This window comes from Diabrotica virgifera, chromosome 2, assembly GCF_917563875.1.
Source record: "Diabrotica virgifera virgifera chromosome 2, PGI_DIABVI_V3a".
NCBI classification, from domain to species: domain Eukaryota; kingdom Metazoa; phylum Arthropoda; class Insecta; order Coleoptera; family Chrysomelidae; genus Diabrotica; species Diabrotica virgifera.
This window is the reverse complement of record NC_065444.1, coordinates 89,076,363-89,091,518: the sequence shown is the minus strand read 5'-3', so window position 1 is coordinate 89,091,518 and position 15,156 is coordinate 89,076,363. Positions and strand designations below refer to the sequence as shown.

General features: G+C 33.5%; 1 protein-coding gene across 6 annotated transcripts in view; it reads left to right on the top strand.

Annotated features, from left to right (window-relative positions):
• Positions 1-15,156, top strand: part of LOC114332598 (uncharacterized) — a 69,974-nt gene that overhangs the window by 43,046 nt on the left and 11,772 nt on the right. The window contains exons 1-4 of one of the 6 annotated variants that reach the window (XM_050642701.1): positions 1,621-1,781; positions 7,299-7,543; positions 7,841-7,939; positions 8,229-8,465. The exons of 2 other annotated variants lie outside the window; for them this stretch is intronic. In XM_050642701.1, the coding sequence (XP_050498658.1) occupies positions 1,636-1,781; positions 7,299-7,543; positions 7,841-7,939; positions 8,229-8,465 (727 nt within the window). In that variant the 5' untranslated portion in view covers positions 1,621-1,635. Of the gene's footprint in view, positions 1-1,620; positions 1,782-1,939; positions 2,099-7,298; positions 7,544-7,840; positions 7,940-8,228; positions 8,466-15,156 lie in introns of those variants that run through there. 3 more of the 6 variants (XM_050642703.1, XM_050642702.1, XM_050642704.1) reach the window with 3 other exon arrangements.

The following is a 15,156-nucleotide window of genomic DNA, read 5'->3' as shown; positions in this document are numbered from 1 at the left end:
CATATAAATTTATGGTGTAAACGTTTAGTTTGTGTATATTCCCACATGACGTATACGAGAGTTTGGTGCAGTTTGAAATGGCGTCAAGTTTCGTACGGCGCGGTAGACGTGAAGTGGGTTCGAGCCCCAAGCAAGTTATTATTTTTTTATTTTATTTTATAGATTTTATGATTGTAAGTATATTATTATATAATTTTTGAAGATATTCTTCTTTTTTGAAAGTGGTAGATAAGAAAGATAGTTTGATTTTTAAATAAAATAAGTACAAATAACCTTTTAAGTATATTTACTTCGTTTACATTACCTATTATATAATAGAAGAATATCTTCTTACGTGCGTACAAAGTACACACACACATTCTTTTTTTTTATTTGGAGCAGTATTTTAATCTACAGCAATGTGAAGAATCATTCCGTAGTTGATGTAAAAAACAAATACAATTATATGTATAAGACAAATTCAGATTTTGAAAACCAAGGAGAATAGACAACTGTATGACACACCGCGTGTCGCAATCTACGTTCTGAAACATCCACGTCAGTATTTAAGGGTTAATGTACATATGGGTCAATCAAGCAAACGATACAAGATAGAATATGAAAACTTATATAAATACTAGGATATGTTTCCAGGCGTCTCGCCAAAATCTCTTAATCGGGAGTATTGTATTACCTTAAGCCGGCACCTGCCACGTGGCTTTGCAAGGCGTCAACTGCCACGTGGGTTGCTCACAGCATCCCTTAAAAATTTTCTGTGATCTACTTGTTTAAAAACCAAAATAATGTGTTGAGTAACACAAGAATATAAAAAACATGTTTTATTAACTTATTAGCCACTAATATGTTATAAAAGTTAAAAAATAAAATTAAAAAGGTGTTATAAGCAAATTAGCAAGTACCAAGCCGTAATAAATGAATTGAAATAAAATATCTAAAAAAATAAGATTTAGTGAGTATATAGTCTATATCGACGGTGGAAAAGCAAAACACTTTAAGCGACATTTTGGTCAAAAATGACATTTATATATCACTGAAATCAGCATTTTTTTCTGCGTCGATTGGTAATAGTTTCATCACTCTCTGAGGACTTTGATGTCGCTTAAAATATTGCAGTTTTGTGAATCATTTTTTATCATCGATAATTGTACCGACACAAAATTTTGTCAATTTCCGTATAGGTTGCTCTTAAGTTAACACCCGTTTGATATATTTGGCATTCCAATTGTTTATGCTTTCCCTTTTTAGCTAGCGAGAGGTGGTGAAATTGTTTTTCCTTACCCTGAACTATGTTACTAATAATACTTAAAGTGTTTTTCTGTGTTCATACTAGTTAGTGGTAGGTGACTTAAATTATTTTTCCTATCTAACATTTATTGCAGATCGCGTATTTAATGTGTTTTCCTCATATTTTCAGAATGGGTTGAATGGCGTTCAATTTCTTTGCAAGATGTCTAATAAAATACGAAGTGTCGCTTAATGTAACGTATAAAAAATTATCACAAATGTTTTTAAATTAACCGACAGCATTACAATCTTTATAAATGGCGCCTAAATTGTTTTGACTTCAATTGTAAATGATGTTTAGTGTCGTTTAAGATATACATTTTTCTGATTATTTAATTAACCTGTCGCTTAATGCAACGTTTTTTTAACGAATTTTTTGCAAGTGACGAAGTTATAAATAGAAGTGCCAATCAAAGGTCGCTTCAGTCAGTGATCAGCCGTTACGGGGAGAGATCACGTTTTTTGAGACTTGTCGATAAGGTTGATAGTAGAACCGAGTAAGTAAATGATTACCTTTTGTTTATTAATTATCTTAAAAGTATCCGATTTATTATTAGTCTATGGTATTATTTTAAATAGAAAATAGTTGTTTATCTATTAAATTTGTCATACTTATTCATTAACTGTCTAATTCAAAAACTTTTTTTTTGAGTCTCGTTCGAACGTTCGGACAGTAAAGTCGTTATCGTAGATAACCATTAGTTTATAATTGCTTTTTAATTTCACAAGTTTTTGTTAGTGAAGTGCAAAACAACACATCTATTAATCATTGGGTGATGATAGATTTTGTTATCATTGGATGATAACAAATTTAGTGAGTACCTATTTAATTTACCTACTTCATAATATTTAACATGTCACAGAACGTCAATAACCCTACTAAGTCGTATTCAGCGGCGTTAGCCCAGAACTCGAATCTACTACCAAACAGAGATCAAGCCGTAGTTTTTACATCAATAGATGGTTTTAAAATACAAGACTATCTCCTACAGATTGGACCAATAGTGAACCCATATAATATAATATACTGTTCACGCATCTCTAACAATCGAGTATGCATATACTTGAGAGATAAAAACATTGTCGACGATTTTCTAAAAAATTATGGAAGTATCACAATTAATAACACTCGTATAGTTGCTCGAAGATTAATTACCCCATCAGATAGATTGCTAATATCTAATGCAAGCCCCACAATTTCTAATGAAGAAATCACAGGATGTTTACAAAATCTAGGCTTAACATTATTATCGCCAATGATACAACTGAGAATTGGAGCTACTGACCCAGCTTACAGCCATATACTTAGTTTTAGAAGACAAATTTACATTTCGCCTCCAGAAAATGCATCTTTACCGGAATACATTGATATAGAACAAGATGGAATAGTAAATAGGTTATATTTAACACTAGACAGCCACAACTGTTTCAAATGCAAGCAGGCAGGACACAATGCTTTACAATGCACTGCCTCATTTCCACCACCTATGAGTATAATACCTACAGGAAGCAATATTCAACCAGACAACATAACTCAGGCCCAGAATTCAGCACTTTCTATTTCTGACACCACTACCGCTTCTTCTTCCAATAATACACAACCCATCAAAGACCACAGTTCACTAATAAAACAAAATGTACCCCTAGATATGTCTAAGCTATCTACTCCACAAAATCCAGAACTATCAAACTCACCCCTCTCTCAATCTTTCAATACCCCTATGAATCTTGAGATAAACAAAAATATTTTGGTGGACAATACAAAGTCCGATCATCCCTCAACACAAAATAACTCACAAAAACGTACCGCTTCTGCTGTTTCTTCTCCTACTTCTGAGGATGTCCAATTCGCAACTCCAACTATAACACAAAATAAGAAAAAGACCAAAACAGAATAAAAACCTGAACAAAACATAAAGTTTTCAGACAATACTAGAACATATATAGATAATCACTCGCCTCCCTTTTGCCTCAGCAGTCAGCAAGTTGAAAGTCTACTAGAAAATTGCTACGGCTGTTCTGATGTAGTAACGGTGGCGAAGGATTATAACTCTGACATCGTAGCTATTATCACTATGTTGGATGAAATTCACCCACATTTAGAAGACAGAACAACAAAATATCGCTGCACTAAATTGAGGAAAAAATTAGCTCTACAAATTAATTTCACGAATTTGGATTCTGAAAGTGATTCATCCACTTTTTAATTTTTGTGCTCATTAATAAAATATAATCATTTATGTATAACAAAATTTTACAGTGGAATTTAAATAGCTTTAAGACTCGTTTACCTATGTTACAGTTGTTAATCAATCAATACACACCACAAATTATTTGTCTTCAAGAAACTAATTTTAAAGATTCCACCTGCATGAATCTAAAATCTTTTAATTCATATTTTAAAAATAGGGATAATGCTGGTCACGCTTCAGGTGGCGTTGCCATTTATGTAAAAGAACAAATAATATCCAAAGAAATTCCTCTAAGCACAAATCTGGAAGCTGTAGCTGTACAAATTGGTACAACACAAAAAGTTAACATATGTAATATATATATACCTCCAAATTATAACCTAGAAGAACAACATCTTGTAAACCTAATAAATCAGGTACCTAATCCAAAATTTATATTGGGAGATCTAAATGGACATAACACTAACTGGGGTTCCTTTAAAACTACATCTACCGGAAAGAAGATTGAAAATATAGTGAACACGTTAAATCTTGCAATACTAAACGATGGTAGTAGCACCCACTTAAACTTATCAACAGGGACATTTTCTTCTATAGATATCTCACTTTGTACACCCACTCTTCAAATAAATCACAATTGGTACGTAGAAAAAGACTTATATGGGAGTGATCACTACCCGATTTTAATAGAAAAACACTTGATTAAAGCTACGCCAGTTAAGCCTGATCCGAAATGGAGGTTAGACAAAGCTGACTGGGGCCTTTTTCAAGAAATTATCCGTAGTGAATCTTCAATGATTTGTTTAGATAATACAATAGACGAATTAATTCTACAATTCAATAAAATCATAACCGAAGCAGCTATAAAAGCAATAGGAAAAACAAAGTTCATTGAAAGGGATAAAGTTACTCCCTGGTGGAATGAAGAATGTAAAGAAGCTATTAAACTAAGTAAAAAAGCTCTTCAAAAGTACAAAAGACACAAAAATCTAGAAAATTTAATCGAACTTAAAAGGAATAGGGCTAGAGCCAAACTGGTTACCACAAGATCTAAAAGACAATCCTGGATAAAATATGTAGAAACGATAAATAATTACACACCTGTATCAAAAGTTTGGAGGAAAATAAAGAAGATAACAGGCTCGAGTTCATATCAAGGAATAGATTCATTAGAATTAGACAATAAATCATCTACAACAGACCATGCAGAAATCGTAGAAAAAATAGCCGAAACATTCCAGTTAACATCCTCAAATTCTATTTATGATAAAGATTTCCTAACATATAAAGAACAAAAAGAAAGTATTCCCATCAACATAGTAAACAATAATGAACCTATAAATGTACTTATCACAATCAGAGAAATAAGAGAGATGTTAGATTCTTTAAAGGACACATCTCCAGGTCCGGATGACATTCCAGCTTCTTTTCTGAAACACCTACCTGAAGAAGCTTTAGAAATTTTATTAAAAATATACAATCGTATATGGACTAAACATGAATTTCCCAGATTATGGAAATCCTCTATAACTATTCCCATTTTAAAACCTAATAAACCACGAAACAAAGCAGATTCTTATCGTCCTGTCTCTCTAACTTGTGTCATGTGTAAGCTTTTAGAAAAAATTATAAATAAACGTTTATTGTGGTGTCTGGAAGAAAACAACCATCTGATTAATGAACAATCTGGATTTCGTCCTTTAAAATCGGCCACCGACAACTTAGTAGATCTAGAAACGCATATTAATAACGCCTTCTGTAACAACCAGAAATGTATTGCAATTTATTTTGATTTGCATAAAGCATTTGATATGGCCTGGAATCACAAAATAATATCATCACTGAAATCATGGGGTTATCAAGGAAATATACTCGCTTTTGTTAAAAATTTTCTCCTAAATAGAAATTTCAAGCTAAAAGTAAACGGTCTTCTATCTAATGTGAAATATCAAGAAAATGGCACACCTCAGGGATCAGTGATCAGTCCGACGCTTTTTCTTGTAGCTATTAATGATATAATCAAATCAATGAATAAACCCATTCAAGCCAGATTATATGCTGATGATCTCATAATATTCTTAAAGGGAAACAATATACAGAGTATGGCCAAATTACTACAAGATCAACTCGATAAATTTATATCTTGGTCTAAAAAGAGTGGTTTTCAATTTGTTTTATCCAAAACTCGCTGTATCCTATTTTCAAAGAGACCAAAGCAGATAAAGGAGATACCTACTTTAAAATTTGGAGGTCAGAGACTCGAATATGTAGAAACAATTAAATATCTAGGTCTAATATTTGATCAAGCTTTAACCTGGAAAGAACATATTAAATATATTTCAGCAGCATGTCAAAAAAGACTAAACCTCTTGAAATGTCTTTCTGGTACAAACTGGGGAGCGGACGGTAGGACTCTACTCACATTATATAAAAATCTGATCCGTTCCAAGATTGACTATGGATGCCAAGCTTACTCATCTGCTTCAAAAACAACTCTAAAAGTTTTAGATATGGTACAAAACAACGCTCTTAGAATAATATGTGGTGCATTTAGAACAACTCCTATTATAAGTCTTCAGGCCGAACTCGGCGAACTACCTTTAGATTTAAGAAGACAGGAATTAATACTCTCACATGCAGTGAAGCGGTACTCTTCACAATGTCACCAAACTATTTGCTCTTCAAGTACTCAGCATACAAAAACTCACATTCCCTTTCAAGAAAAATGCAAACGAATCATAAATGAACTACACCTTAAAGTTCCTAAAATCTATCCTAGCAAAATACCAACTCCCCCTCCTTGGCTAATATCTTCTCCTCATTTAATAATGGATCTAGCGTTAGAAAATAAGAAAGAAACCAATCGTCATATAATTATTTCTAAATATCAAACCTTAATTTCTCAATTTTCCTCATTCGAACAGTTATTCACTGATGGATCAAAGACTAAATATTGTGTAGCATCTGCCTTTGTAACACATAATGAAATAAAGAAATATAAACTAGAGGGGACTAACACTATTTTAACAGGAGAACTCTTTGCGATATATAAAGCCCTAAGTCATGTTAGGAAAAGTTCTCAAATTAACTTTCTCATAATTACTGACTCTTTAAATTCTTTAGAAATCATCTCTAAAATCTATTCTCCCCACCCTGTGGCCAAACTCATAAGACAAGAATTGCACAATCTAAATCACAAAAATGTTGCTTTCCTGTGGGTTCCATCTCATATTGGAATCGCTGGAAATGAACTGGCAGATAAACATGCTCGAGAAGCCTTAGAGGATGCAACCATAGAGATCTATCCAACAACTCCAGCGTCAGATCTCAAATCATATTTCCACAGCAAAATAGTTGATATATGGAATAGCAGATGGCATGAAAACCAGAAGCAGTTATTTGAGGTAAAACCAACATTTCAACGATGGTCTGATAATTCCACAAATCGATTTTCCCAAGTGATCATCTCGCGATTGCGGCTTGGTCATAGCCGCCTCACGCATGGTCATCTGATGACACGAGATCCTCAACCGGAGTGTTATGCTTGTGAGACCCCTCTGACAATAAAACACCTTCTAGTGGAGTGCCCGTTATACAGTGCGGAAAGAGTTCAATTCGGAATCCCGGACGATTTGAAAATACTATTCTCAAAGTGCGGTTCCAAAGTGATCCTTCAATACTTAAAAGCAATAAACTGTTTATATAAAATTTAATTGTAGTATTCTATAGTTATTATTATTGTTAACAAAACTGTCATTTTCGCTAATAGCCGTACAGGCTGATGCGAGTTTGTAAATAAAAAAAAAAAAAACTTTTTTACAGTTACGTGATGATGGACCGTAGGAAGTTTTATAAAAAAGTAATATCCGAATTCTCTCAGGTACGGGCTAAACGTAAATTATCCTTCGAAGACGAAATAGCATCAAACCCTACACAGGAACAACAATCTTCGGAATTAACTTCATTATTGGATAATAATCAACCCTTGACAAGCATTGAAAATATGGGTGACCATGTTTCATCTTCTAGAATATTTTATAAAAATCATCAGTCAATAAGTAAATTAGGTATGTATTATATTTAATAATCATTTATTCACTGTATTTACCATTGTCTGATTTTCACTCCACTTTCGCCTGTGTTGTCATCTGCCTTTATAAGGATAAAAGCGGCTTTTGTTTCTAATAAACGCATTGGTGGGATTGAAACGTAGGCTACTACCTGTTATATTTAAAGTAAATGACGAGTGTTTACTGTTTGGACTAAATTTTTCTTGAGATATGTTATGAACACAAAGCTTCTCTCTACACAAAGTACTAATGGATACAATAGTTTGAGAAATAAATTGTAGTAATTTATTTCAGAAATACACAAAAACATCGATGTCCCACAAATAGAATGTTTGCAAAACAATAATACCGATGGCCATAATACTGAGACTCCACCAACCTTGGAAGGAATAGGTTCGTATTGGAATTTGTTATTTTCAATAATATTAATTTGCAATATTCAGCTAGTTGATAAAAGATAGATGATGATTTGTATTTTAAATATCATTTTATAAAAGGATAGACGATACACTATAGCAAACATTATCATTACACGGCTCTGAAATGCTCAACTTGCGAACGTTTTGGGTGCTTCATTTGTATGTACATTCATGATAATTTATTGTCAGTCTTTCTATTATTCATTCTTGTTATGTTAGCCCTGTTATGAAATATAAATAAAATATCATCTCTTTTATTTCAGTTGACACTGTTGCAGAGTTTCAACGGACTATTGATAGCAATGTAATTGATAGCAATGTAATAACGAACACAATGGAAAATTTAGTCGCCAAAGATGCTGCTTCTGCTCCTATTAATATTAAGCAAAATACAAAACAATCCAAACGACCCAGACTTAACAAAAAGACATATTGTGAATTTATCTCCGATAATGAAGACCCGTTTTTTACTGATGGTTCTAGTTCGTGGAGTGATACAGGTAACACGTCTTCAGATACATCTACCCATAATAAGAGGCCTAAGAAAAAGATAGTCAAAAAAACACAGAAGTTAAGTAAGGAGTTAGCCAGTAAAACAGATGATATTGACATAGTTGGCGAAAAAGGTAAAAGAACAAAACGAATAAATTATAGAAAGAATAGAAAGGATCTTAAAAATAGAGGTCAAGAGTATACCCGAGCAGATGGAACAATACGTTCTAAAAGAGAAATTAAACCTAATCCTTGTATCGGGAAAAAATGCGGCAATGGCTGCCAGAATGTAACCGAAGAACGAAGATTGTCATTGTTTCATCATTTTTGGAGTTTGAGTAGTGCTAGACAACGCGATTGGATTGTAAATATGAGCCGACGAAATTCAATCAAGAGAAAACGTTCAAAAGATAGTGGGAAACGTTCTTTTTCGTACGAATATTACATTAATGATAACGAAGATAGACGAAGAGTGTGCCAGCAGTTTCTACTTAACACCCTAGATATTACACAAACTTATGTACATTATACACTAACAAATTCCATTGAAGGATCTGCAAAAGGTGATCTAAGAGGTAAAATTATACCTGCTAATAAAACTAAGGAAACTACACGACAAAGCGTTATAAACTTCATCAAAAAGTTGCCAGCACTGCCCTCTCACTACTGTCGAAAGGATACTACTAAACTTTACTTACCAGTAGAATTTAGGAACCAAAAAAATTTGTACCGTATTTACAAAGGCGAGAAAACATCCGAGGGAATAAACTATGTCAGTGAAAAAATTTTTTTAAACATATTTAATATATATATATAATCGATAACCCTTCTACCCTAAGGTGTTGGGCATAAAGTCTAAAATAAAGTCTGTTTTTATGCTTCGTACACAAACTTCCTCCAATCCTTCTTATTTCTTGCCATTTTCTTCGCTTGTTCTTTAGTGACTCCCCTTTTGTCTAGGATGGCAGCGATTTCATCGTCCCAGGTCTTCATGGGCCTGCCCCTCGGTCTTTTCAGGTTTCTTCTCGCTTCCCAAACTTGTTTTACTGGCCTTCCTTTATCCATCCTAACCATGTGGCCGTACCATCTTAACTGGGCTGCTTCGATTTTCTTCTCTATTGGTTGGACTTTAAGGCGTTCTCTTATTTCCTCATTCCGTATCCTGTCCATCCTGGTCACACCTAGTACTCTTCTTAAATACTTCATTTCCATGCTTTGCAGTTTCTTCTTTAGTCTGGTGGTGAGCGTCCAGCTTTCACATCCAAATGTTAGGATAGGTACGAAAACTGTGTTGTAGATTGTTATCTTGGCTTTTTGGGATACTTCTTTTTTCGATAGAAATGTGCTCTTAATTGCATGGTATATGCGGGCTGCGCTTGCTATTCTGTTGTTTATCTCAGTATCGTGTGCACCCCTACTCTCTATTTGAACTCCCAGGTATTTGAAAGTTTCAACTTGTTCTAGGGTGTCGTTATTGATTTTAATTTTTGTACGTTTATCTGTTTTCCCACATATCATGACCTTAGTTTTACTTTCGTTAATCCTCAGATTACGTTTTTCAAGTTTATCCCTCCATATTTGGAGGTTTCTCTGTAGTGCGGCCTCATCTCTTCCAAACACAACGAGATCATCTGCAAATGCACATTCTGCTATCTGTATCATTTCGAGATTTCTATGTCCAACATATATTTTCGATGTTTCTTCTCTGGTTTCCTTCATTACATCATCTAGAACAATATTGAACAAGATGGGGCCTAGTACACCTCCTTGTCTTAAGCCATCATTAACTATAAACTCGTCCGATTCCATATTATCTGTTCTTACTCCATTTCTTGTGTTTTTGTATAGGCTCATAATAGCTTTTCTGAGTTTAGTGTCTACTTCCCTGTTCATTAGGCTTTTGTCGATTTCTATCCTTGGTGTTCTGTCAAATGCTTTTTCTAGATCTATAAAAGCTTGGTGTAGTTCTGTGCTTGTATTTCGCGTATTTTGTATTAGCTGCTTGAGTGTGAAAATATGGTCATGAATGCTTCTTCCCTTCCTGAATCCGCTTTGTGACTGTTCCAGTTTGTGGTCCACTTCTTGTAATAATTTTTTCTCTAGTACTCGTTCGTAGACTTTGGAAGGAATACTCAGGAGGGTTATACCTCTATAATTACTGCAGTCTCGTCTGTCTCCTTTTTTGAAAATGGGTAAAATAATCCCCACTTCCCAGTCTTTTGGGACCTTACTCTCATTCCATGCTTTATTGCAAACTTTTCTGAGCATTTCATTTCCATTTTCTCCCATATTTTTTAGCATTTCCGCGGATATCTTATCATAGCCAGCTGCCTTTCCTCTTTTAAGCTTACATATTATTTCTTTTATTTCATCTGTTGTTATTTCGGTTTGATTTTGGTTTTCAAGTGCATTTTCTTCGGTGTTATCTGATTTATTATTGGAGTCTTCTTGGGTCAAGAGGTTTTCAAAATATTCTCTCCATCTGTTTATGATTCTTTCGTTCTCGCAGAGAATGTGGCCATTTTCATTTTTAATTTGTTTTGGTGTTTGTTGTACCTTCTCTGCTCTTAGACTTCTCAGGGTTTTGTAAAATAATTTTTGATTAGTGTGGTAGTCTTTCTCCATTTTATTGCCAAAGTCCTCCCAGCTCTTCTTTTTCGCTTCCATAACCATGTCTTTTACTTTTGCCCTCTGCTGTTTATATTTTTGATAGCTTTCTGGGCTCTGCTTCCCTAGGTATTTCTTCCACGCTAACTTTTTTAATTTGACCTCTTCTTTTATTTCATTACTCCACCAATTTGTGCACTTCTTGTTTTTATTAATTATAGTCATTCCGCAGACTTGCTTGCCTCCATCTAGGAGTGCTTCTTTAAGTTTTTGCCAAGTTTCTTCTAAGTCATAGTTCTGGTTTAAATGCTTTTGAAGACTATTGTTTACATAGTTTTTGTATTTCTGTGCTATTTTCTTATCTGTTAGCTTATATCGACACCTGATATGAAAAACATTGTATCTCCACTTACAATGTTTTTCAACTATGGCTTAAATAGCATCTATAAACGATAACCTTCAATTTGGTCTAAGAACTTTTATCCTATCTTATGTAATTATAAAGTTATTTAACAAAATAACCTCATTGTAAGTGCAAATTTTTGATCACTGGGTGGAAAAAACATTGTAACCAATGCTACAATATTAAATTTTTTTATTATTGATGAAAATTTTTTAATAAAACATTGTAACATGGGATACAATGTTTTTCTTGAAACATTTATTGAGTAAGTTTTTATAACTGCATTGTAAGTTGTGATACAAGAAAGCAAGGTAGTGGAATATTACGATGAACAACATTGTAAGTCAATATAGTCAGGAGGTAAATTCTATATTATTAACTGCTGAGCATAGTAAGCATGCCTCAAATCGTAAAAACTCACATAAAAATACTAGTTTAGAATTTCAAACAAAAATAATAACACCTATATCATTCACTGCTGAACTAACTTCTACTGATGAAACTCAGATAATCAATGGTCACAGTGGATTGCACGCTCAAGATACATCGACAGTGGAAAATTCTACATGCACCGAAGATACCGAAGTTCACCATTAGATACGTCTGCTAAGAAAAAACAATACCTCAAGAAGAAAAATCTTGGAAGGAAGTAACAAAGGGATCCTAGTGTTTGGAAAATGAATGTCTTGAAGAAACTGAGGAACTCTGGCTAAGAATATACTGGCAAAACTGTAAAATTATCGAAAATTAGAGAACTGGGACCTGGATGTAACGATAAATGTATCAGAAAATGTAAATCGAAATTATCTGAAAATGGCTCAATTTATTTAATAATTTTTGGGCAATGGCTGATCATGACCAACAAAGCGAATATTTATGTACATATGTTCTCAGACAAGAGAGGAAAGTTGCAAAGCTAAAAGAGTCCAGAAGACACTGGACATATGAATATAATTTGCAGTTGGCAGAACACCGACTTCAAGTTTGTTAAGAAAATATTTTTGGACACTTTTAACATAACAGATATGTGGTTAACTACAATATTCAAAAAAATTGATAGCCATGAAGGCGGAGGCCGTATACCTGGAGATATGCGTGGTCGCCACAGGAACAGGGCAAATGCTGTAGACGAAAGTATTAAAAATTCGATTCGTGCGCATATTAACTCTGTTCCAGCAAAAGAATCCCATTACGTAAGGCAAAGAACAAGTAAGATGTATTTTGATGAGTCTTTAACTTTTCCCAAATTGTATTCACTGTTATAATGAATGGATGTTGGAGAATCACCCATGCGATAAACCAACCACCAAAAGTCAGTACAGAAAATTCAATACTGAGCTTAATTAATATCGCTTTTTTTTTGCACCGAAAAAAGATATGTGTCTTACTTGCAATTTACATAACACTAAAGCAGAGAAAGACCAAATAGAAAAAGAATGTGCTTTACATATTGCAAATAAATGTGTTGCACGTGAAGCCAAAAATCGCGATAAAGAGGTTTCTAAGAAAACAGAAACTGTTGTAACTGCCTGCTTTGATTTGCAAAAAAATATTAACTACGCTCCAATCAGAGGTATCATTGTTTTATTATAAAAGGAAGTTTAAAGTGTATGTATAACTTTACTATCTTTGATCTTGGATCTGCAGAAGGCTATTGTTATGCATGGGATGAAACCACAGGTAAAAAGAGGCCTAATGAAATAAGTAGTGCACTATTTGATTTTATTAATGGAAAAGTTGCTGGTGGAGCATTAGAGTTTAGAGTTTATTCAGATTGTTGTGGAGGACAAAATCGAAATTGAATAATATTTTTAATGTATATTTATGCATCTAAGATCATGAATATTAATATTACACACACGTTTTTTGAGGTGGGCCACTCTCAATCTGAGGGTAATTCAATGCACGCCCTCATTAAGCGAAGAAAAAAGAACCAAGTTGTTTATGTACCACAACAGTGGTATACACTGATAAGGTGTGCTAAAGTCACAGGAAAACCATACGATTTAAAAGAACTAAGTCAAAATGACATCTTGGACTTTAAATCAATGTTAAAGAAAATGCCGAATTGGGATTTAGATATAGATAAACGCCAAGTTTTCTGGTCAAAAATACAATACGTAAAAATATATAAAGAACAACCACATATTATTAGTTTTCAGTACGATCTTATTTCTGATCAATTATCGTTTATAAACTTAGAATGCAAACCAAAATCGAGCAAAAGGGCTACCAAATCCAGGAATAAAAATATACACGATTTATGGGAAGTACAAATTCCTTTAGCATATAATGGGTTACTTCCCATAACCACTTCAAAATAAAAAGATCTTGTTGCTTTGTGCTCTGGTAAAGCTATACCAGAGCAATATTGCAGTTTTTATTTAAATCTTCCCCACTCTCAACAAACGGAATATTCGGATGATGACTCTGAATAAAAGTTTGCAAGGGGTAAATTTTATTTATTTTTTAATAGAATATAAACTGTTTTATAATTTGTTAATGTTCATTTTGTAATAAATAAATGTAAAAGATATTATTTTATTTACCTACTTCTTGTTAGTATGTATGACGTAAATTCTTAAATACTACTTGTCTGAGCAAAAAAATCACGTTTCAAGTAAAACCAATAAAATAAATTAATTATAATCTCTTTATTTGGATATTTACTGATTAGTTACAATTTATATCCACCTAACCAAAGAAACATACTGTGTTGAAATATCATTGTATGAACCACTTACAATGATTTTCACCTAAAATTCTGAAAAAATTTGCTATTGTAACTCGACCTAAATCAGGACCAGTAATGTTGACAACAATGTGATATGTAAAAGTGAAAAGCTGAGAAAAAGTTATAAAATATGGATTAAGAACATCACAAAAATGTAAAAGCTGACCCAGTAAAAAAATAAAATGTTTTGGAAATTTCTTTAAATCGCTCTCCTGTAAACTAAGCAAAAGTGAGTTACAATGTTTTTCATATCAGGTGTCGATATGACTTAATAGCTGCGTTTGTGAGATTTTTTGGGGTTTTGTCTCTTTTTTTCAGTTTCCTTTGAGTTAGTTTTTGTTCGTTTCATATACTTGTTCGGGACACTACCAAGTAATGGTCGCTATATATTTCTGCTCCCCTTCGCACTCTGACATCTTTAATATATTGTCTTAGAGATCTGTTCACCAATACATAATCAATAATAGATCTTTCTCCTCTGCTTTTAACTTCTCTGGTGAATTTATGCACATCTTTATGCTGAAAAAACGAATTCATTATTAAAAGATCATTCTCTCTGCAAAAGTCTATAATACGTTCTCCATTATTATTTCTTGTTAGTTCTCCATATTGCCCTAGTACATCCGAGGAGTCGTTGTCTTTTATGCCTACTCTACCATTAAGATCTCCCATTATTATTGTGTTCCCTTCTGCGCTGTCTATAATCTCTGTCGCCTTTTCCCAAAAAATGTCCTTGGTCTTCGCTCTTTCGGTATCATTTGGTCCGTATATGACAAATATGTTAAGTAGCTTCTTCTCATCGGTTGTCATCCTTATTTTCAGGATCCTTTCGGTGATACATTCCCAATCCTTAATGCTGCTAGTCAAGTTTTTATTAATTAAACAACCAACCCCTTCACTTGCTCTTTCTAATTGCGATACTCCGCTGAGGATTAAAAAATGGCCATTTTCCAGA